Below are 24,380 nucleotides of genomic sequence, written 5' to 3'. Positions count from 1 at the left end.
TATAGCTGGTATCCTGCTAATGTAGGGCTAGAGGACAACCCAAGAGAATGCTCAGCACAGATTCAGAAGTGAGTCAGGATCAAACACGTTTGTGCTGTTCTTAAACACTTGTATGCTTCTCTAAGTTGGTGTTACAGAACCTTTCAGTTAAATACTTCACAACCTACTCACATTAATTGCTCCAGTTTTTCTTGGAGAATCTTTTTCTCTTTAAGTATTAATGTGACAATACACTATTGTCTTTTGAAACATACAAAGCACGAAGGGCACCCACAGGATAATATTATCGTTTAGGCTAATGAAATTGTGTGATTTAGTTGAAAGTACTGAATGCCTTCTGCAACACTTTAGTGGTAGTTCTTATTTTTCTCTCTAGCATTGGTGCATTCTTTATTGTTTCACTTGGAGACAAGCTTGTTGTTTTCAACAGGGTTTTCTACAGCTAATTCAGCATGACATTTGATATTTAATTTCCTAGCTGGAAACTGATGAAGGCTTTCTCTGGATGCCTTGTCATTGTTAAGTGTTCCTTTCACAAAATAATTTCTTACAGAGTGGAGTTAAGGAAGTGTTTTGAGGTGCTGGAGAGAGGGGGAGAAGTTAGTGTTGCCTTTGTTCCCTCTTTGCACAAATACATTGCTTGGATGGGCCAGGCGAAACCCTTTAATTAATGTTGCCTTTCTGTTTTAAATTTCTTCTTTATTAGGATTTTTGTACTTTTTGTTCTCCCCCTTTAAATGTTTATAATATGTAAAATACTAGACTTCTATTAATACAGATTTTTTTCTCCTTCTAGCAAATGAAAACTACAAACAAGTAGCAATGTGTATTCTGTATCACATAAGCATGGATGATCGCTTTAAATCAATGTTTGCATACACTGACTGTATCCCACAGGTATGTGCTTCCATATATGATGAGGTGGTAAAAGGCATCTCTCCCTGTGCATGTCTATAGCAGAGCTCGCACTGACACCCACAGGTGAAAGTGGGAACAGCCACAACGCTGCCGAGCCGGTAGTGAACCTACTCCTTGGGCATTCTTGACTGTTCTTGCTGTCTTTTAATGGTCCCCAAAAAAGGGATAGGTGACACATTCCCTGGCAGTGCTGCCAACACTTGCTGCATCAACGAATTGGTAGACATGCAGGTGACCTGATGAATTTCTACAGATGATCAGGAATGCTTGAAAGATTAAAGCTTGAGCACAGCAGGTTCTTGGGGAATCTCATGGGAAGTATTTCCTTTACCGTTGTAGACAGCATTCTTTTCTGATCCCATTGGGTATCAAAATTTCAACGTCTCCAGTGTTACAGGATATGAACTGGAAACCAGCCAAGCAATGTTACGTTGCTGCATGACAATTCGTTTTCCAACTGCAGGCATGCACAACGGGGGAGACTTGAAGACTATGCAAGACTCTTCACTGGTCATTTGGGCTACAGTTTGTGTAACTTTTTGTCTTTGGTCATAGTCTTTCATCTGAGCACAGACACAGTACCACTGGGTTTTGGGATTTGTTTTGGGTTTGTATGTATGTGTTTTGTGTTTTGTTTTGTTCTTTTTTTTAATAGAAGTACTAAATCCTCTCACTGATCTCTATCTCAGTCCTGATGAGGCTGGAGTTGAGAGAGCCTGCATTGCATAAGTGTAGAAGCTCACTGGTAGCTTTTTCAGAGTTGCACCATGATATATTCTTTCCTGCCAAACATGTTTTTAACATCAAACACATGCAGAATGGGAAGTTGCCGTGGAAAGTTTTCAGAATGTTTCTGGCCATTATCTCATGACAAAAAGGGTGATGTTTTTCTAAATACAGGAGGATTTTGGAGAATAGAGAGGGGAGAACTGGTGGGAATACCTAGTACATGTTACAAAATGGTCTTGTAAACGTCCTGCTAACTGTCTTTTCTGCCACAAGAAGCAACTACATGTTAAGGCTTTTTTGTGATATAAGGGACCTGCTTTGCTCAGAGAAGCAGAACTTGTGAGTGAAACGCAGTGCATGACATGCTTTCAGGGAATCTTGGCAAGGCTTTTAGATACCCAGTGCCAAATCTAAAGGGCTGTGGAAACTTCAGTGATATCATACTCTGAGCTTTGGTGAACATCATTGTTCAGATAGGCAGTGACTGCTCAAAGTCACTTGATAATAGCTGTATCCAAAGACTGATGGAGCAGGAAACAAGTCCACTCTCCTTGCTGGACTTTGGCTATAACTACAAAATTTGAAGGATACCTATGGCTATTGATGCTTCAGCGGTCAACGTAATTACTCACAGATCGCATCTGCTGACTGGTCAAAAAGGACAAGCTGGACAACCAGAGCTTAAATTTTATTAATGAATGTTCAAAATTAGGACAGTCATTAAAGATGACAGAGGTAGCAGAAAACATTGGAAAGCGGATAAGAGATCGGGAGACCAAAATCACCTTTGTTAAAGGACTCCCTGCCATCTGCTTCTACCCTGGAAAACCAAATTCTCTTTTCAGTAGTAGTACGTGCCCTTTTGTGGGCTCATTTCCTTTTGAGGAAAGGTGTACATCCAAACTGGCAAGTACTCAATAATGAATGTTTAGTTGTTTTAGAAAGTGATTGGAAAAATCCATCCCCTGTTGTCATTGTGAGGGGGAGAAGTGCTTGTCAAAGGGCTTGCACATGCTGTCCCCGCTAAACATCATTGTGGATTGTAGGAGTTAGTGGGTGCTATTCTAGTAACAGTTAAAAGTGAGTATTAACAGTTCATTCTTGTTTAGACCTCAGCAATGCGTGTTTTGTTTAAATAGGTGCAAATGCCATCCAGATGCTTATAAAAGCCTTTATTGGTAATAACCTGACCAATCAAAGGGCATGGTTAGGCAGTGATGTCATGGTGATATTTAATATTTTACCGCAGAGCAGTGTGCAAGGTTCTCCACAGCTACCCACATGTTTTCCACCACCGTTGTCCTGCTTGGCCTCTCTTTGATCTGTAAACTTCTTTTCAGCTTAATGCTGGTAAACGTCCTCTCTTGACAGCACCCTTTGCTCCTGTCCACCATTATCTGCTGAAGTTCAGAAACCAGAGCATCACTTCAAACAGCAGAGTTAGGGAGTAGCCGGTCAGGAGAGATTCCTGAGGCATGCAGTTCTGGCATAATCATTCAAAGATGTTTGAGCTGGGCTTGGGGAGGGGGTTGGACAGAGGTGTATGTGAACGGAGAGCTGTGGGGGTTGGCCTCTGGTCACTGGTAAATAAGTGAAGGCAGGTGCCAGAGAGTCTAGACACAGTGATTTCAGTCCTGGTCTGTGGTATCTGATACTCAATATGGGACTTGTCTGATTGAACACTACTGCCTCTTCATTGCACATGCTGCAGTCTTTTTACTGCCTTCCTGTTAAATCAGTAAAAGATGACAATGGACATAGTAAAAGCAGAACAAATTTAATTTTAATATTTCCTATTTGGCAGCAATTACTATTCCTTTTGAAGTGGCACAAGAAGCAATCAAATTAAATGAAGACATAATGGGAAACATGGAACTTGTACAAAACTATTATTTTAAAATTTGAAAGGGTTTAATTGAAACTGGATATATTTTTTCTTTTTATAGAGAAGTAGTTCAGTAATTAACAGTGTAATCCCATCTTGTTAAACATCTAATTTCCACAGATTTTGTATTGTGTAAGTAATGAGAATGTTTCCCTTCAAATTATTTGAAGGGTTTTAAAAATCTGTTTTTAAAGGTTTTGTAACAGAAGAGTTGCAGGGGGTGATTTTTGAATGCTCATGTTATACTTGTTAAGTGGCAACTTTCTTCTCTGGTTAATTCACTCTTATGTGACTGTCAGGCTTATGGTTTTAATAAACTGGGGATTTTATAAGTTCTTAAAACAACCTAGGGAAACCCGATTCTACCTTTTCTTAAAAAGGGGGAAGAAATCAGTGATAGCTTTTAAATTAGTACCTGAAAGTCCCAGAAAAAGAGATTAGTAACTATGTTGTAACCTAAATATGTTGGGGCTTAGGGGTTGGTGTTTTGGGTGGTGTGTTTTTGTTTTGTTTTGTTATTTGGGGTCCATTTGGAATGACAGCCTGCTATCTGGTAATAGAGAAACATAAAGAATTGCTGTAGTAAAATACTTTGGAGTGAAATTCCTGCAATCCTATTGCTTCTTCTTTCCCCTCCCTCTAAATGGATTGTTTACGTGCTTGCTCTAGTGTTTAATGCATTACAAACTGTCTTTCCACCAGGGGGCAAGCATACAAATATTTAATGATCACTTGTTGCTTTCTTCTCCCCCACACCTTCCTGACAAAAACTGAGCTACTTTTTTTGTATTTTATGTCCTGCTTATATTCAGGTTCAGTTGTTTCTATTTCCAGATCTCAGTCTTGTCATCACGCTGCTTTGCATTATAATGTTGATGTGTCTTACAAACTGAGCAGGTTTTAGGAGCAAATAGGGTGATATCCTGCAGCCCCTGATTGAGGAAGCTGTGCAACTTGTCTGCCATGGTTAGAAACAGAGCAAAAGAAACTGACGTATTTGAGTCATGTTTGTATATTCAGTGTGCCATTACAAAAAATGTTCCTATTGAACAAAATGAGACTAGATATATAGCCTGTGATGTAAGGGACAATACAGGTGCCAGGTCTGTAAAATGATGGCAGTCCATAGGTTATTTGTCTAAGGAGTCATCTGGGAATTCACTGATGCCTAGTGAATGGTTGGAACAGTATTCCAGGTGATTGCTTATGTGAAACCAGGTTGTTCTGTCCCATTACCAAAAGAATAGAACTAGTACTGAGAAGTCTTTGGTATACAGCAGTGTTCAGCTCTAGCAATGGACGCTGCAAAGATAAAGCACGTCGTTGCAGATATAGTACAGCTAATCTACTTATCAACAGAGTAATCTCAAAGCAAAAAAGTAGTGGAATTATTCTGCAATTAAGTATCTGTTTACAGAGTCAAAATTTTATTAAAAAACTGGGTATTAATCCAACTATCTGTGGAACTGAGTTTGGGTTTTTTCTATACTAAATCTACCTAAACTTTCAAAACAAATTTATCCATTCACAAGTTTAAAAAACAGGAAAAATAAAGAATTCAGTGGTAGCAATAAAATGTAGCTAACTGAAGTTACTTTAAGGTGATGAGTGACTGCCATTTTTGGCACTTTATAAGCATTGTTATCCCCAAATAATGGAACTATACATCTCGTGCCCTTGACCTTTTATAAATTTACTGTGCCTTTAGAAATGCTGAATATTAAGAAAAAAAGCTACTGTAGCTGACATCATAATGTTGCTCTTCTAATGCTTTGGCAAGATTAATGACTTAAGCATGTTTGTGTTTTTGGCAGTTAATGAAGATGCTTTTTGAATGTCCTGATGAACGAGTTGACCTGGAACTTATTTCTTTCTGTATTAACCTTGCTGCTAACAAAAGAAATGTGCAACTTATCTGTGAAGGTAAGCATACTGAAATTTTACTGTGTTCTTGGAGATAAAACCACTTTATATATGTATTTTTAATATACTTTTATATAAAATTATGTATATTTGAGTTACTTATGCATTTATATATGTATCTGTAATTTTAACAAATAAAATGCACCTGTTTGGGTAATGTTTGCAGCATATGCGCATATCCTCCCCAAAATTTGTCTTGGTGGCAGGAATGACACTGAGTAGCCACGTATGCCCACATCTCTCATGTGCATATAGTACTGTAAAACACACAGATGACATTACTCTGGGGAAACTATGACTGTATGGAAAGATCAAGATTTTTTCTACTTGGTGCCTAAAATCCATCTTCAGCTAATCAGTATTTCACCTGCCAGTTCCAAATTGATAGCACAGTACTGTTGTTTGGTTGCATCTTTCCTTTCCATCTTCTTTGTTTTGTTTTTTTTTTTAAATTGAGCATCTTCTGGGTTCCAGAGTTTTGTTACGTGGTATAGATGGGTTCTGCGTTTCATTCAGTAGCTCTCTAGATTGCTTTTTCAAGTTTCATCATTTTCATACTAGCGGCTTTTAGTGGAACATTATTATTCAGTAGCTCTAATTTTAACTTGTGCTCAAAACTCACTCTGAACTACTATAATGAATTGCTAGTCTTTAAAAGGGTCAGTTGCAATCAGTGGATTCTATGGCCAGCAATTCCAGTTTAAAATTGTCTGCATAGCTATGTAGAAGGGGGAGCCGGGAGATACAATTTTATATTAAAGGTAGAAATTAAATTCAAGCTAGTAGAACTTATTAGATAGACAAGGTGATCTTTTTGGAACATTATGGTAACAGTGGGACTTGCCCTGTGCAATCAAGTACTTCAAATCCGAGTATGTCTTGTATTCTCAGGTAATGGCCTATGTGACTGGTAAATGATCTTGTTTAACTGTAACAATGTACTTATTCCATGGAGTGGGGAGAGAAGTACCTGAGCTAGTACCAACAGCTGTGCTGCATCTCCACCAACTGCACTGATAGGATAATGGTTCAGGTCTAGAACCTTTCTTAGTCTGAATAAATAACTAAGCACACCTGAAGCATTGTCCTGGTTTCAGCTGGGATAGAGTTTAGTTATATTTATAATTTAATTAAATTATTATTAAATAATCCATATTCTATTTAGTTAGACTTTTGTTATATATATATAAAATATATAATTAACATTTATTTATCTGACTTTAAGTATCCCACCAGTACGTGTGGTTATAGTAGTTGTTTTAGAGAAGATACAGAATTTAAACAGAGCAGGTCTTGTCATGTCTTTTCACCTTTAACTTGGAAGAAGAAATAGTTCCTGTCTAGATTCTTCATTTTTTCCTTTTAAGTTATTAAAAGTTAAAGGTGTGGCTTTTTTGTGTGTGGTGGTGTTTTTCTGATTGTATAGTACTTTCCTAATTATTTTTTTATTTGGAGGATTTTCAAGGTGTGTTTTCCTTTTCAGGAAACGGTTTGAAGATGTTAATGAAGCGTGCTTTGAAATTTAAGGACCCATTGTTAATGAAAATGATCAGGAATATTTCGCAGCATGATGGGCCAACTAAAAGCCTGTTTATTGTAAGTACTATCTATTACCTAATGTGCTCTCTGATTCTCCCTACTGGAAAAGGCTTTGGAGAGCTGCTGTGTTTTGTCTGTACAGGGTGTCCAGTTTAAATTTTCTTGGCTGTCGTGGGTTCATTTATGTTTTGTTTTATAAGGCTATCTCAGTTGGTAAATCAGGGTTTGGAACCCTCACTACCGGGAAAACAAGTCTTAAGCTGTATCCAGTAAGTCCCTGTTCCAAAACAAAACAAAAAAACCCCAACCAAGTAAACAAAAAAAATCCAGCTGCTGGAGTGCACATCATAACAATTAACAATTATCCTAAAGCTCTGCTTTTAGAGCTAGAGAACAAAAGAAAGTGGGTTTCTTTCACTGTAACAAGTGGCTTGTATAATTAGATAGTCTAAAATTTTGAATACTTAATATGCAGTTAACCATGTAAAGCTGCCCTTTCAAAAGAAGGGGGGAAACACAACATCCAAATTGTGGAAATTTTAAACTTACTGTTAAAATCAAGATTAAATATCAGATTGTCTTAAAGCAGTATGGAATTAGTAAGTAGAATCCATGACTCCCCTGTTAATGTCCCCTAAAAATCTTGTAGCTCTTCCTCAAAATCTTTAGGAAGAGCACTCCATTACTGTTGCTAGTGCAGCATGGTGTTCACTATCTTCTCTGCCTTCTTTTCTATCAGTTTTCTCAAACTTTGTGTGTAACAGCTACTTTTGGAACATGTGAACAAATGATGTACATCGCTTAAAAGTGAAAGGATGGAGAAGGAGAATGCTGAAATGTTTTCTTGGATCATTCTTCAACTGAAAATGAGAACTGCCTTATTAGCCCTCATTTCAGGAGAAAAGGCTACCTAGCATTCTTTTGAGAACTAGTCTTGATTCCAAGTGTGAGTTCTTCAGAACTCCAGATTGTTCACCTGCAATGTTTGTTGCTGTATTTTCTTTAGGATTATGTTGGTGATTTAGCAGCTCAAATATCAAATGATGAAGAAGAAGAATTTGTGATTGAATGCCTGGGAACACTTGCAAATTTAACCTTACCAGATCTGGACTGGGAACTTGTGCTGAAAGAGTACAAACTGGTTCCATACCTGAAGGATAAACTAAAACCAGGTCTGTTCAGAGTTTGGTTAGTCTTTCAAAGTAGCGTGTCTCGACATACTTAGAATGCTCTTTCAGAGTAGAGTCTCTTTACTTCTATAATTTGTGATTATTTGAGGAAGCATAACACTGATCATCAGAATCATATCTGCAGATAAATACACTACTGCAGCAAGGTGAGGAATTTCTAAGAGGTAATACTTTCTGCCTTCTGACTTACCAGGTTCTGCAGAAGATGACCTCGTTTTAGAAGTGGTGATAATGATTGGAACAGTTTCTATGGATGACTCTTGTGCTGCTCTGCTGGCTAAATCTGGAATCATTCCTGCGCTCATTGAGCTTCTAAATGGTAAATTGCCATGTCTGACTTTAGGTCTTGTTTTTCAGAGAAATTTAGTTGATGTAGCTGTGCTGTAACTGAATGCACCATTCATTTTCTCTTGCAAGGCAGGGGTAGGTGTTTTGTATATGAAAGGAGGAGGTATTACTCTGTTACTGATAGAGATACTGACTGGTGTGGTCTAAGATTTGATTTTTAAATTTTTTTTATCCCCACAACTCTTGCTGCAATCTGCTCTTTCTGCTTGAGCTGGGAAAAAAACACTCAGTTTGCATTGTCAGGAGATGACATCTCATGCATACCACTGAACTGTTTAGCTGACATGTAAGAGCTGGACTTTCTCTAAGCATCAAGAGCTTCTAGTTGTAAGATCTGAAACTGTGGTTTATTTTTTTCTTGCAGCTCAGCAGGAAGATGATGAGTTCGTCTGCCAGATCATCTATGTATTTTATCAGATGGTCTTCCACCAAGCCACCAGAGATGTCATTATCAAGGAAACCCGTATCTTCTTAAAGATTAAACATCTAGAATTACAGTGCTTAAGTTGCCATCACTGATGTTTGGCCAATATTTCTCTTGCATAAACCTTCTGATCGGAGAGGTTTCTTTGTAAATGGTTTATTTCAGCTGAAGAAAAAATCCAAGTGTGGAGGCATGTAGAGGGGCTGCAAGATTAATAGTAGAGATTAAAAGTTAGTTGGCTTTATTACAGGGAGGAGGGTAGGAGAGGGATCAGTGAACCAGCTGACCCCTTAGTTCCTATCCAGTCTGAATTACTGTATGAATTTGTTTTGCAAATCATGGTACATAGAAAAACTTACACAGAGCATAGACAAACTTCTTGCACTGCACCATTATATGTGTGCCTGCTCTGTATTTTTGTCCACCTAATTATTCTCTGAATTTTATGTTTGGCATAAGTTTCCTGACTTCCTACTCTGGAGACTTTGATTTCTGTTCCTGGCTTTTCCTTGTTCTCCTTTTTTCGCCTGTCTGTTGATCACTGAATCTGTTCTTCAGTTTCCTCATGCTGTGGATCTATTCAGGTTTTTTTGTATGGTGCTTACAACTCTTTTTCAGTCTCTACTACTTTTAATGATTGCTGATGTTAAGCTTATTCAGGTGATCTGAAGACTGTGGAAAGAGACACTAGCTGTCTTTGGGCCTCAGCTGCATGTTAAATTTTATTGAAAGATAAAGAGTAGGTGGAATGGGGCCCATGTAGGGATAGCAGATTAGTGATTACTTTGCTAACAATAGAAATAGCTGCTACTTAATGTCCTTTTTTCTTTGAGCTCTGTGGAATATCTGAGAAACCGTTTGGGATGTTGTTCTTTGTTTCTTGCTTAGACTCCTAGGTGGCTAGCTTTAAAAATAAAAATTTTTTTTGCGTGCCTTCTTATATCTATAATGATAAAGCACCAACATTTGAACAACACTTTTCTCATTCAAACTGAATGAGACTAGTATTGATGGTATCATTTGCACACTGGATTATCTTCAATAGTTTTGAAACACATGCATTGGAAACCTTTTTAAAAAAAAAAACCTGTCTAATGATTACAAAAGTAACAGTCTCAAAAGATAAAACCATTCAACAGAATATATGCCTTTTGGACTAACACATTAAGTGCATGGATTTCCTGTGACAGATCAGAATGTATTTTCTTTGTAAGGGACATGTAATTTTTCTTCAGCAATTTTGAAGAATACTTGGGTATCTTAAAATGTGATTAAAAAAAAATGGTTGGGGGAAGGCTGCTGAACTTCACATGTGTTGGAAAATTCCTGACTACATTTCTTAATGAAATCTGCAGTTGGAAGATCCCCAGAATGTGAAAAAAAAAATAGCTTTTATCCTTAACAGTTTCTTTCCAGAGGCTCCAGCATATCTTATAGACCTGATGCATGATAAAAATGCTGAGATTCGCAAAGTTTGTGACAACACTCTGGATATTATAGCGGTAGGTCTGATTTTTTATCATCTGTCCTTTAAGAACCTCTTTGCATTAGATAATTCTAAAATAACTGATAGCAGTAACCTGCAAATTGAGACTATTTTTCATCTGCAACTTCCTAATCACATAGGTAAAAGGTGAATTTTTGGGGGACAATGACAATTGTTAATCTAGACTGTGTACCATACTTCCAAAAAGTACATATATACTTTGAAAATTCATACCAATTACCTGTATGCTACAGACACTTTTAAAGAATGCTTTTATACTGAATCACATCATGTAATTATGTTAAGCGTTCATTATTTCTGAATTCTCCAGACAAATGGCTTTTGTTACCAAGTAGCTTTTGATTCAGCTTTTCTTCATTGCCTGATGCCGATACTTTTTTTCAAAAAGAAAACGTGGGAGCCAATCCTAAAGCTGTCTGTCTTCTGCTGGGGAAACAGTCAGTATAACACTGAACTTTTTAATATCATCTTCACCTCTTGGATAGGTTTCCTTTAGCTACGTGACTTAATTTGTCCAGCAATGCATTGATCACAATAAACTCTTGGGATGTTGTTTTGGATTAAACTGCTAACTTGGAAAAAAAATACTAAATTATGAAGTGCTATTGCTTTATCAGCTCATATAACATGTATAATCTGCTTTTGGGGATCCCTGACTCTAGAATCATTAATATTTTCTATGGTGTTCTTCACTGAAGACATTATGAAACTGATTCCACATAAAAGCTGCATTTCATTGTTAAAATTCTTCCTGGCCTGTTGTCCTGATCCACTGCTGGGTTGAACAGTTTGGCAGAGGTTAAACCCCCTTGCTTTCCAACTGACCTCAGATAATTATGGGAGGTTGGGGGTGGCTGGGCTTAACTTCTGATTAACTCCAATGTGTTATTGTGACTAGGTTCCTTTTACATTCTCGGAAACAGAATTAAGACTCAAAATGGAGTCAAGTGCCAAGTCACTTTATTTTGCCAAAAAATATATATGGGAGAGAAAAGCAAAGAAAGAAGGAAAAAAATGAAAAAGGGAATGAGAGGGAGGGAGAGAGTTGGGACTGTTGTGATAGCTATCACCGCAGATCTGCGGCAGTCCGTCCGTTCTGGGCGGGGGGAGTCTGGGTGTCCTGTGCATCTTTGAAGCCGGTGGAGGGGCGGATGTTCCAGAACACCTCCCACGTCTCTGCTGGTTTCCCCTTTTATAAGGTTGCTCTCTTGCACAGTCAGTAGCCGTTCTGCATACCCACGCCTCCCACTCGGCGGTGGGGTGCATGCCCAGTACTGTCACTAGAGGGTGCTTGAAAGTTCTAGAGGGTCTGAGGGCCCCCCCGCATATGCTGCCAGTCGGCCTTAAGCCTGGGCGTTAGGCACGGAGGATGAGTACTCAGAGATAGTGGGGCGCATGTTCCTGTCAGGTCGACCTTGCTGATTAAACTGTTCCGCTCTGCTGCTGTAGTGATCAGGCTTTGTTAGAGGAACTTGCCTGCCAACAATGTTGAGACAAGTTTCTAGTCCCTGACACCTGTTTAATTGGATTGACTTCTACTGACAAAAAATTTCAGCACTTCATAGTGTCTTAGGATTGTACAGACTGTGCATCCTTTTGTATGTAGTGCAGCTATCATGAAATTAAATCTTACAGCTGAGGAGAACTTAACTGTGATACAATACTGGTGTCTCTGACTACCTTAATGCTTTTCCTGTCATCTACTTAGTTCCTTCTTCAGCTGAATTACAGATATTGTAGCTTGTTCTCTGAAAGGTTTAATATAATGTAAGACCAAAGTTATGCTGCACAATATGATAGTCTATTTTGTCTTTTTCTGTTATATTCATTAATAATGCCTTCTAACTTAATATTCATCTAAAAAGTAAAATGACATAACATTTTCTGTGTTGGAAATCTTTTTATCTAACTCCGGTTTTGCTTCATGGAGGTGTGGAATGAAAATCATGCTCCACATCAAGAGTTGCTGTTGACATTCATTAAGGGCAAGATTTCAACACAGATGATTTGCATTTAGTACTTATTTATGGTGGGCATTTTTTTCAGCTTACCAAGATCAGTTATTTCCAGGGATGAGTCCAGTGGAAACAGTAGAAAGACTTTTATCTTCCAGGTGAGCCTGGACAAGCCGAGTGCTTCCAATGCTTGTTTTATCATGGGGCCAGTGCAATTCCCAGGTGTCTCAGGCGTTGATTTGCTCATATGAGGGAGCTTTACGACATGGTACATAGTATCTAGTAACTGAAAAATTATGTTAGTAACATTTTTAAGCAACTTTTATTTTATAGAATCTAGGAGAATGGCTATAAAGATGTAGCTTCATAATCAATATTAAGATGTACTTGGCTTTTTTCTTCCTTTTTTGCTAGCCATGAATAAATGAGGAATGCTATGATAATGGATGGGAAAGGTTTCTCAACCTGCAGGAAGCACTGGACAAGACTTCTAGGGCCTTGAGGAAGAATAAAGGGAGGAAATGAAGTGGTACTGCTATTGTTGGGGACAGGGAAGAAGATATCAAGCACAAGAGTAGTTTGGTGGTGAACTATTTGTTTTTCCTTTGGTTGTAGAGCAATGCCACACTTAGAAAGATAGTTCCCTTTCTGAGAAGGCCTTTTTAGCTTTATTAGCTAGCTGTTGTGTTATAAGTTGCATAAACCGTAACTAACACCATGCCCCTGTGGGGAAGGGGAAGCACAATGTGCCCTCTTCTCTGGAGCACAGAGAGAACCACTAGTTGATTGCTTTCTTGGCAGTGTTGTAAGCTGGTTGCACATTGTCTTGCAGTAGCAAAAATCAAAACACATTTTAGATAATGATGGGCAAAAATACGAAACAGGAAGTTTTCAGAACCTCAGATCTTGATAGGTGTTCTTCCATTCAGCTCAGAGGATATGGCAAAGCAGCCTGTAAACACAGAGGTGTTTGGTTGTGTGGCCATTTTACACAATCAGTGCCTTCTGAGGTGTCTGAACAGACAGTCTCTAAGATTGGTGAAACTTCTTATCTGTGGTAAATCCCCAACAAGAAAAGCTTAAGTTTTCAGTCTTGTTGCTCCATACATGCTGACAGGATTAATTCCTCTGATGATGGAAGTCAGAAACTAGATGTTGGAGAAAAGAGATTTGAAAGTAATTTCTTCTCAGGGAGGCAAATGTTCCTTTCACTCGTCAATAAGCTCTATATAGAATGATTGAAATAACACTGAAGAAAATCAGATGCCTTAAGCCTTGAGGGAGATATGCCTTCTGTAGTAAAGTAATTGTCACAAAAATTATGGAAATGTTACACTAGTGATGATTTGTTTAATATAGCTTGGCTGGACTCTGCCATTGATGAACTGAAACAGATGTGCTGCTTCAGCATAGTATGTACTGGGGAGTCCTAGCTTTGCACTGGAAGATGCGAAAAATCCCTTTTGTCGAAAAGAAAGTCTGCGTTGATAACTTGGGAATGCTTCAGTCGCATGTCATGTGCTGACTCTTGACACCAAGCAGCTAGTTTAGTGTACTTGTACACCTAAAGCAGGACAGGTCATATGGCTCATCTGAAAGCCTGGAATCAACAGCTAGTATAAGTCTTAGGCAAATGAAGTTCCTTTTTCCTCTGACTCAGAAGCCTGGGCACCTGCACCTCAAAGCTTGTGGAAAGAAATGTCAGCTTACTCAAGGTGGTTTTATTCTGTTCACCTCAGACAATATTATCAAGAGCTGATGGGTTTATTTTTCTCTCAGGTTTCTCATCCTTTTTCTGTTCCTAGCTCGGTCTTATGGCAGTTAAATTTTTTTCCTCATTTCTTCAAAGGATATTTAATAAGGCATAACCAGATCCTTGGACTGGGTAGTCCGAGCCTTCCCCCTCCCCCCTTTTTCCCCACTTTCTTATTCAGTGTTTTTACAGGTTTGAATCCAGGCCTGCTGTACCATATTGTTCCCCTTACGACCGAGTGGATTATTATGCTTCCTGCAGAAGCAAAACTTCTAGACAGCTACAGCATTGTCCCTGTGATTTAGGAAGGGCCTTATGCCTAAGGTGTCTTTCCAGCACTTGTTCTTTGCCCCATTTGTAATGAATGCCAGACAGCATTTGCCATATATGGAAAGCTGTGTTAATGAATGGCTTGCATCTTTCCCTGTTGAATGCCTTGACCCAAATGTGCCATGTTGGGAATGCTGGAATTCCACATAAGAAGCAGGAATGTCCTTTGAAGCCTCGGTGCGCTGGGGTTTGGGGCCAGCTGTGGAAGATGTTGGCCAGCTCTCTTAAAATCAAGGAAGATGAGACCACAGGGATTTGGTGGGAGCTTTATTTGAATAGGCAGCATGCTCTGAAAATAGATAACCTTTGACTCCAGCCTGGTGTCCTCTTTCCATGAATAGTGTTGTAGTCACTCCAGGAAAAAAGGTTCTCCCTTCACTTGTCAAGACTTTCCCCTCCTGTGCTGTCTCTTGTTCCCCTATTTTCCTCTAACAATCATCAATACAGAGAGGTGGGGATAAGAGCAGCTAGGGTGTGGGGCTGCAGGCTGAACTGTTGACATGTTTTCACTGAATTTCTGCATTGTTAAATTTCCAGTCAGTCTGCATTGGTGCTGGTAGCTTTTTGTGGCAAAGAGTACACACCCAGCAGGAAAGGCTCTACCTGGACTGGAAGAATAACCACGCTGCAGGAAGTGTTAAATAGGGCAGGCATGTCCTGATTGGTTTTGTCTTCATGGAAACTGATCTTGGACGGATTTTCTTCTGGCATTGGTGCTTGTTCTTTGGAGTTGTAAGACTAGGGAGGTGAGCCAAACCACCGATGTCTATTTCATAACAGCTTGCCAATGGGATACCTTACATTTCTCCAAAGGGTGGTGTAAGTTTCTCTTTAGCTATTGACAATATAGGAACCCTGTGGTCAATGTGCATTTTATGTAGGCCCCTAAATTTAGGGGTATGAATGTTTAGTCTTTTATTCTGCCTTGCCATTAGTTTTGTATCACAGGTTTCTCTTAGCTTGCTATCAGAATATATTCAGTGATGAACCTGGTTGTGAAGAATTGCCTGTGGGTTGCACAGGTGTAAGTGGTAGAAGGGTTTACTTTTTTTTGCTCTCCGGTGGTACTTACGTAAGGTGTAGTTGTCATAGACACCTGCAGAAGTTGATCCATAACATCTGTTTCTCTCCTTGGTTTGTAGGAGCACATAGTTCAAATGACATGCCTAACTTTTGGATAGCTAGACAAGATAAATTCTTTCTTTCTTAATAAAGGATTAATTTAACCTTTCATGTAAACTGTGTTCTAGGGGTGGCTAAATAATGAAGAATGTAACATATCACCAACTACAGCCTAATGAGCATTCTACTTACTGTATAGCAGTTTTAGTATGAGGAATCACATAAAATGAACCCCTTTTACAGACCCAATTAAAGGGCAACCACATTAAAGTGAAAAGGAAAATCTGTTTTTCATCAGCTGTGAGAGAACACAAAGCAGATCTGTGTAACTCTATGTTATCCTATAGTGTGTTAATCAGATACAAGGTGTGACGGAAGCCAGTGACAAAGGGGACCCCTGATAGGGAACAGACACGCTCTGATAATAGGCCAGTTAACGCTTCATAATATTTCAATGGTTCAGTAGTAAACAAAGTTGGAAGTAGAACTTCAAAAAGGATGGCACATTCCTCGCAGAGTCAAACCATACGTCTTCTATGATGCTTCTGGATTTATGGAAACCGAATGTTAAAAACAGTGATGTCAGGGAGCTCCAAAGAGAATAAAATCAACCTTCAGGATTCCTCCTTTTATGTTTCTGAACGTGCAGTATTGGGGGGGGTGGGGGTGGGGGTGCAGGGCGTTGGAGAATAGGCACATTCTGTCCACCTTCTCATTCCTCCACCCACTGCTTTTTGAGTAGCCTACCGTTTAAAAGGACTGGATGGCACAAAGCTATGTCTGTGTCTCGATGATGTTTTAGTTTTCTGGTTTCATTTTTGCAGGAATTCCTTAGAAAAGGTGTGCTTCATGTGTTTAAAAAACAAAACCCAAGCAAAACCAAAAAAACCTACACAAAATAAAGAAGAAGAAAAAAGGTTTTCAGTAGATCAAAATGTAATTATTGGAAGACTTGCTGTGTTTTAGGGAACTGGTTTGCTCTAAACTTCTTTAATTTGGTTTCTTTGTGCCTTTTGGCTGTAGTCCTGTATTTACAGCTTTTCTTCCATTCTTCCATTAATCATTTACCCAGTGGTGTTTCTGCACATTTCTGTGGAAAAATCTACAGACATATTTCTGATCTAGCAGTACTTAACCTCAGCACAAAAATGTTCATTTATGTAAATCATTCTAGATTATTGCAAATAATCCTTTTCTACGATTGCTGCCAGAATGAAACTCATGGCAAAACTGATCATTGATCTGATTCTGGTATGGTCACTTCTTTGTTCTTGTTACTCTTTCATAGCGGAATGCAAGGTACAAATGTAACAATGTAGCCAAACTGCTTGATTGGATAACTTGTGATTTTTAAGTAATGTGTGGATATGCTCAATCTTACAGCTGCTAATTTGCCATTCAGTTGCTAGTCGTCTTTTCCAAAATTTAGATGAATGATTGAGGTAAAATACCTGTAAGCTTTAAGCTTCTTAATATAGGATGGGAAATGTAGAATACATAGGAATATTCTACCCTGTTGTCATTGTCTAAAGAGAAAATCAGTTAGGATCTGAGGAGTGTTAACTGATGGTTTTGTTTTTTTTAGGATATAAGAAGTTCATGTCTCTTTGTGACAGATATTCAGTGTGTTCAAACAGTGGTGTGGAATGGAACAGCGATGTTGGGCGAGTGGGATTCATTTGGGGTTGTAATTTAGGAAGATTAAAATATTTTCAAAGTGCATTTCTGGTACATGCAAATTAGGTGATTTACCTGCTGGCCTTTCTGCTTTTGAGAATGTTCAAAGGTAAACAAGGTAATATAAAAGGAATTCAGCTTTCCCACAGATTAGTCTAATTTGCTGTTTATTAAATTTGTTTGTTTTCCCCCACTTCTTTACAATCATAATTTGTGGGAATAGTTTCCTTAAAACTGCAGTATGATTTCTGGCAGTTACAAGGTGTTTCTCTAAATAATTCACAACTGCTGGAGGCTGACATCTGCCAGAGCTAAACTGGGGGCTCAGGAGATGTTTCCAAGATGCTGGTCAGATGTCATCATTGGAAGTCATGCCCCTTCATTTTTTTTAATGGGTCATTTTATAAATCTCAGTGATGAGCTTGTTTTTTCCAGGGAAGCTCTTGTTTTGCACTGTTACTTCTAGTCTTTGTTTTTAATTGAGAGTTGAAGTGGGGGGGGGAAGATCAAGAGGCAGAAATAGCATGAGATGGTTTTTCCAAACAGTATGAGACATAGGTGTGTGTTTGGGTTTTTTGGTGTTTTGGGTGTTTTGTTTTACTTTCTTCCTTCCTCCCTGAGGTTGCTGTGTTGCTGTGTGGCTAACAGAAATCTGGAATTTTGCTTGAGGTCACCAGGCACTGAGATATGTACAGATCCCACAGGCGATACCTGCCCTGTGTGTGGAAGTTGCGCAGGAGACGAGGTTTTGAACAGTACCGCTTGCGTGCCAGGGTGGTGCAGAGGGGAATTAGGAAGGTCTAATAGAGTTGATCAGAGGTGGAGTTGGAGAAATCTAGAATAATCCCACAGACTGATCAGAGTTCCAGATCTGCAAGTACTTGCATGGATGTCCCATCAAAAGGAGTTTGTTCCACTTTAGGCCAAGAGAAACAAATTTGTTTGCCATTTCTCCAAGTAAAAGTTTAAAACCCCACTGCCATAGAATAAGGGTTTGTGGTTGCACAATGTGACGTGATTCCCCATGAAATCTTGGGTTCTCTAGGTACTTGCTAAAGATGTCAGAGAAGCTTCTGCCAGAATGCCGGGACCAGCTAGTTTTTGTGTTATGAACCAATCAGAAGGGTGGAAAATGCGCAGGGTAGAGTGTGTGTTAACTACGTCAGTTTAATAGCAGTGAAGACAAGGTAGGTTGAATATTAAGTCAGTTTAAAAGCTCCAGTTCAGTCTATGGGGGTTTCAGAATTTAACCTGAGCTACTAAGCCAACTTACTCTGTCTTCGCTGCTATTTTTTGACCTCTGGTTATAGACAAATCTGCTTTTCTTTGACTAGCTGGAGCAGTTTAAGAAACTACCACTTCTGCAGCCAAGGCATTGTTGCTAATTGTGTGAACGCTCTTCATCCCCTTCAGGGCTAAGTAAAACAGATTTTAAAAACCTTAAGCTGCTCCAGCTAGATCTCCAAGGAAAGTCTGTCTAGATCATGTGGGAGTAAAACTATTTTCAATTTTTCTCTCCTCTGTAGTTAAGTTAGAAGACAGTGAAGTGGGACCTGTTTCAGGAGGATACTTCTTCCCCCAAGTAGAAACACTTCGGTTAGGAATGTTAGTCTTGTTCACAAGCCTTTGATTACAAAAATACTAACCATGGTGCATTATTTGTGAATCTTCCCAAATTGACAACTTCTGCAGATTTCATATGTTGGTGAGTTTCCTATAGTTAGCTGTGCCCTATCTTTCCAGTAATATTGAGAAAAACTGAGTATTATCCACAGGTCTTTGTTCACCCAGTGGTAATCAACAGCCCACATAGTCTGCTCTGTTTAGAAGAGCCTTCTAAACAGCTGAATGCAGTGACCGTAGGCTCTGCCACTTCCTTCTGATGCTCCTTTATATTGAATATCCCATCACTTGACCACAGTTAGGCTGTAATCCAGATTGAAATTTCATGCCTGCATTTTGTTTCCATAGTGGCTGGAACCTATATCCCGTTTTTCTCAGCTTTCTGGAGAAGTTCCTCTCAGATGTTAGTTTTTTTATCTTGGATTCCCATATCCTCTGTGTTACAAATGTTGTGTACCATTTTTGTGGGTATTCAATACTAAACATAGAAAGCCATTATAAAATTCGACAAGAAGTTTGAAATCAAATCCTGTCTTACTGGAGCTCATGAAGCAAAATAAAGATTTAGTGATTATTTTTTAATCACTTTTTTTGGTTGTTTTCTAGTAACTAGTCATCTTAGTGAATGGTCATCTAATGAGGACGTACAGGGTATTTGGCCAGTGTTAGTAATTACTGACATCCCTCTGAAAATTGGCAGTAATTGACACTTCTTGATAAAGCAAATGAGGAGTCTGTGATGATGGAACTTCCCTGCTCAAAGCAGGAGATTTTTCTGGTGGTGTAAAGTTACAAACCATGAAGGGAAGATTGTACTGCTGCATGTACAAAAACAGAATAATGTCTAGTGCTTGCAAAATCGTTTCCTTGTTTGCTCAAAGTACTCTGTGAACTGAATAGAGGATTTAAGTCACTGAGCCCTGAAACTTACATCTTTTGCTGACATTAAATTCCTGCGCCGTTTCCTGTTAAACCAAACAGCTTTCTCTATATGTCATCCTAAAAATATTGCGTGGTGATTTTTAACAGGAATATGATGAGGAGTGGGCTAAAAAAATCCAGAGCGAGAAATTTCGATGGCACAACTCTCAGTGGCTGGAGATGGTGGAGAGTCGGCAGATGGATGACAGTGAGCAGTATCTCTATGGTGACGATCGTATTGAGCCCTACATCCATGAAGGGGATATTCTGGAAAGACCCGACCTCTACTACAATGCAGGTAAGGCAGCATGTATTACTGTTCAGGACTGAGATTGCTGCCTCTGTGTTTGGAACAGGAGCTTGACTGGGGGCTTTAGAGAGAATCTGCTGACTCAAACCAGCAGGACGGTTACCCTTTTGTGTCACTGGGAGTAGCACTGGTGCATGCTAGCTGGGGATGGGCTTGGTCTTGTTAGGCTGTTAATGATGGATTGCGTACTGGATATCCATGACCTTAAGTGTTACAGGTCTTCAGAAATACAAATAGATCTATCTCAGAGAGCTAACGGACCATGATGGCTGAGTTGAATAAAGGTGGTCCAGCCTTGTTCTTCACACCTCTTTCCTGTGTCCATAGCTTGTTTGCTTTGCAAACACAAACCTTTTCGCATCCCTGTTCGATTTACAGCTATGGGATTTGATGCTGAATTTTGTTCTGCCTTATGTTTTAGTTCTGTAATGGAATTTTTATTGCAGATCTTGATGCAAGACTTCAGTTGAGCCACATCAAACTTCTAGGTTCATTAGCAGAGGCAGTTATTCTGTGGCTTTCAGCTAACCTGTTTGTATGACTTTTGCTGTCGTGTATCCAGGGAAGTGTGTAAATCTCTTAAATACTTTTTTTTTTGTTTCTCATATGAAAAAGATTTATTACTTGACAATTTGAAGATCAGTTAAACAAAAACCCCAAAATTATTCTTCAGAAAAGTAATGTTCTTATTTGAGTTTAACCCTAATACATTTTCTAAAGAAAAAAGACATTTCTTACAATTTTGCTTAATCCTATTAGTAGGATTAGTAGATGTATAATGGCACAGTTCTGGGGGATCTCAAGTGGAATCTGCTCTGTCGCTCTCCTTCTGTAAAGATTTTGTAGTTACTAAGAAAATAGAAATTGCCATACTGGGTTAAGACATGATGTATCTAGTCCAGTATTGCCAGCGGTTTCAGAGGAAGGTTCAAAAAAACTCTGCAGGAGACAATCATGAAATAATTTGCCCACCGGATAAGTCTTCATAACTAGGGATTGGCTCATGCTGTCCAACTTGTGGTTTTATATCCTTTTCAAACTCCTAGATGACTGTGTGCACATGGATTTATTTTTTTTGTTTTTGTTTTAATTGCTGGGTTTGAGTCTGTGGGTTTTTTATTTTCCACTTAAGTGTCCAGTCCTTTGCTATGAAGCATGAGTCACAAAACTCTATGACGCTGGATGAATTTGCAGGAATAGTAATAAGAAAAACAAAACCACTAAACCCCATAAGCTTTACTTGTAGTTCCTGTGAGAAAATAGTTGTGCAATATCTCAGTAGCATTAAAAAATTATTTTCAAAGGATATCAGAACTTAAGGATTCTTGTTCTTCTGCTTTTGATTACATATGTCAGCCATAGCAACTCGCCTTTTTAGGGGTATGTTTTCCCCTTTTGAATCCTGTAGCTTTATCTTGCTCTACTAGATCTACAAGGTTAGCAGTGTGCGCCATGTGTGGTACGGTACCAGGGACTCTTATTACATCAAATCTTTCAGGCTTCCTAATTTAAAGATGTGCCAGCATGCCTGTTGTAGTCTCCCCTTTACGGGTCTTACTAACAAGCCTTTGCTTAGTTCACTGGGCCATTTCTTTTCCCAATAGTGTGAGCTAGAGATGGAGTGGCACCAGTAATGCTGCACTTCCTGGCTTTTAATCATTTACGTTAGAGGCTTAATGTTATTTGAATAAAGATTTTTGTGTTGGAATTGGTATTTGACCAGGAAGGAGAGGCAGATTTCCAGTGATATGTTCTGCAGATGTTTGAAAAGTGCTTTTTTTTTTAAAGGTGTAAAAGTAGGTGATTATATCCAAAATACAGATTCACTTCTTGGGTTCCTTCCGACAAGTGCCAGTAATGGTATGCTACTGAAGTCTGCTAGATTTATAATTTTGAGATGTGGCCAGAAGGGACATTATATTCCTCTGAAAAGAGTGTGGATTATTGTACCAATTGGAGTAGGCATGTGGTTTTCTGAAGGACAGAGCATTACTTAGTCAAAAACCAACAAAAATACAAATCTTTGTGCAATCAGAAATTAAATGCTTGTATTTCAATTTGATAATTTTAGACATAACCTGCACTGATGGCTGATGTTCAGCACAAGTCCCCCTGCAGACATAATAGTTCTGGATTTCACTGATGGCAAGATGAGTTCCTTATTGCAATGATATACCAATATCTCTCTTGCATGGTAATTTAAACCTGCATGGAAAAACTTGGTAGAATCTTTGAAATTACCTTCGTGAACTTGGTGTCTCTCTTGCTCTGAAAGTACATAACCCTAATTTATGTTGAAATGTACATAACATCAGATGTCCTTTAACTGCATAATCATATTATATGCAGCTGATGCTATCCATGTGCTTTCATTTTCCTATAAATTCATGTGAACCATAACCCTGAGTGTTATGGTTTGAATGTTGGCACTCTTTACCGAAGACGCTTTGAGCAGTCGTAGCTCTAGCCTCAGAGTTCAAATGTAGTGCTTTCTTTATTAGTATAAAGATAGACGGTTTTAAGTCTGCTTTCAAATAAGTTTTAAACAAACCTGACTGTTTAAAATACATAGTCACTTATATTGATTGGTATTGATTTGAAACACTGCAGGAATAAAAGTGCTAATGTTCCTCCTCATTTCTTTTCTGTGAGAAATACAGAATAGGTGGTGAGATAGGAAAACTTGGCAGACGTGTTAATAACAGCCATTTCAACTTTCCTTCCTCTTCTTTGGTCATTTTACATCCATATGATGTCACAGAGCACTCATGTCTTGCTGAACATGCTGAAAGACAGTAATATCGATCTGTGCCAGACTTCTTGCTTGTCAAGTGATACTCCTTCACATACTGTATACACATGTATACAATTAGATTGTAGCCTTGTACAGCTATCTTATGCTGCTAAAATACAGTCTGATCATGGCTAGCAGTTTTCATTTGCAATCTGTTGCGTTGTATTCAGTCACTTTCCCATGAGGTATTATCTTCTAAATGAATCTCTGTAGCACCTCATCAGATGTCTGTTAGAAATCTAGATGTGTCAATTCTATTCCTTTTATCATTTGTCACTATATTATCTTCAAAAAACATCAGGTAAATTCATAAAGCACAGGGAGATTTGTTTGAATGCCTGAGTCGTCATCTCTAAACCCATGTGTCTGTAAGTAACTTTCCACTGCTTCCTGCACAGGCAATTTTAGTAGTTTTGAAACCACAGAGGTTAAGCTAAGTGGCCTGTGGCTCCCTGGATCTTATCTCTCTTTCTTTAAAGTGGAATGGCATTTGTAACTTCCTAGTCATTAAGAATATCTCTCTCTCTCTCTCCCCCCGTGTTAAACTATTAAAGTATCAGTCTGAATGTACCTGTTTCTGCCCTAATTTTATTGGGATGCTTTCCACACTGTGAGTCTGGGATTGTTTTCGTAGAGTAATGGAGACAAACTGATGTAGGGTCTGTTTTAATGAAATAACTCGTTTTATCTATTAGAGCCTAATACTGCTTACCAGGTAAGAACTGTGTCCTTTAATACTAAGAAGACATGTGTTTTGTGAATGGGGACAGGAAAGAGTTAAGCTGGGCTCTTGTTCAGCTGGGATCCATTCACTGACTTTACTTCAAAGACACTCTGGATTTACACTGATGTAACAGAGGGAAAATGTTAGCCCCTGATTTTCTTTTCTTCCTTACAAAGCAAGCAGAGGCCGTGAAGCCTTTAAGGAGTACTGCTGGCTTTACAAATGTCTGCATCTTCATGTGCCAGTGTTTTAAAATAAAGGAAGCAAAAGAAAACTGTGATCTATGTTCTTGAGGGGATATCGTAAAAAAAATGACTTTTTTAGGTAATAGCTAGAAGACATTAAAATATGGCGGAGAATGAAAGAAGTAGGTTTGAAATTGCTTTCCTGTCTGTCTTAACCAGTTTTAAGAGATACAGTGGTAAAGGGTAGAATCTGAACAATTTGGACCTTTGCTGCTTTGCTGCATTTCTGCTGCTGGCCCAGATTAATGTTTGACCCTTCTCATTACTTTTTCTTGGGGTTCACTCTCATGATGAAGACAAGATGGGTCTTGATATAACCTCTACAAGCCTGAGGAAGAAAGGGTAAGAGAATGTTTCTTAGGCAGAGCTTTTTTCAGGGCAGTAGGCTACACTACTTGGAGTCCCATAAGGTTTTTTTTTGTAACTGAAGTTGCTGTTTTCCAGTGTTATTGTTGCTTGATGT

The 24,380-nt window shown here is 38.8% G+C and overlaps 1 protein-coding gene across 2 annotated transcripts in view; it reads left to right on the top strand.

Moving 5' to 3' along the window:
- KIFAP3 (kinesin associated protein 3) overlaps positions 1-24,380 on the top strand; it is a 72,186-nt gene that overhangs the window by 27,875 nt on the left and 19,931 nt on the right. For both annotated transcript variants that reach the window (XM_075097025.1, XM_075097026.1), the window contains exons 11-18: positions 797-897; positions 5,347-5,455; positions 6,939-7,051; positions 8,001-8,166; positions 8,378-8,503; positions 8,897-8,995; positions 10,373-10,458; positions 19,953-20,142. In XM_075097025.1, the coding sequence (XP_074953126.1) occupies positions 797-897; positions 5,347-5,455; positions 6,939-7,051; positions 8,001-8,166; positions 8,378-8,503; positions 8,897-8,995; positions 10,373-10,458; positions 19,953-20,142 (990 nt within the window). The remainder of the gene's footprint in view (positions 1-796; positions 898-5,346; positions 5,456-6,938; positions 7,052-8,000; positions 8,167-8,377; positions 8,504-8,896; positions 8,996-10,372; positions 10,459-19,952; positions 20,143-24,380) is intronic.

The sequence above is a fragment of the Phalacrocorax aristotelis genome, chromosome 6 (assembly GCF_949628215.1).
Source record: "Phalacrocorax aristotelis chromosome 6, bGulAri2.1, whole genome shotgun sequence".
In the NCBI taxonomy this organism is placed as follows: Eukaryota; Metazoa; Chordata; class Aves; order Suliformes; family Phalacrocoracidae; genus Phalacrocorax; species Phalacrocorax aristotelis.
This window is presented reverse-complemented; position numbering and strand designations above follow the sequence as displayed.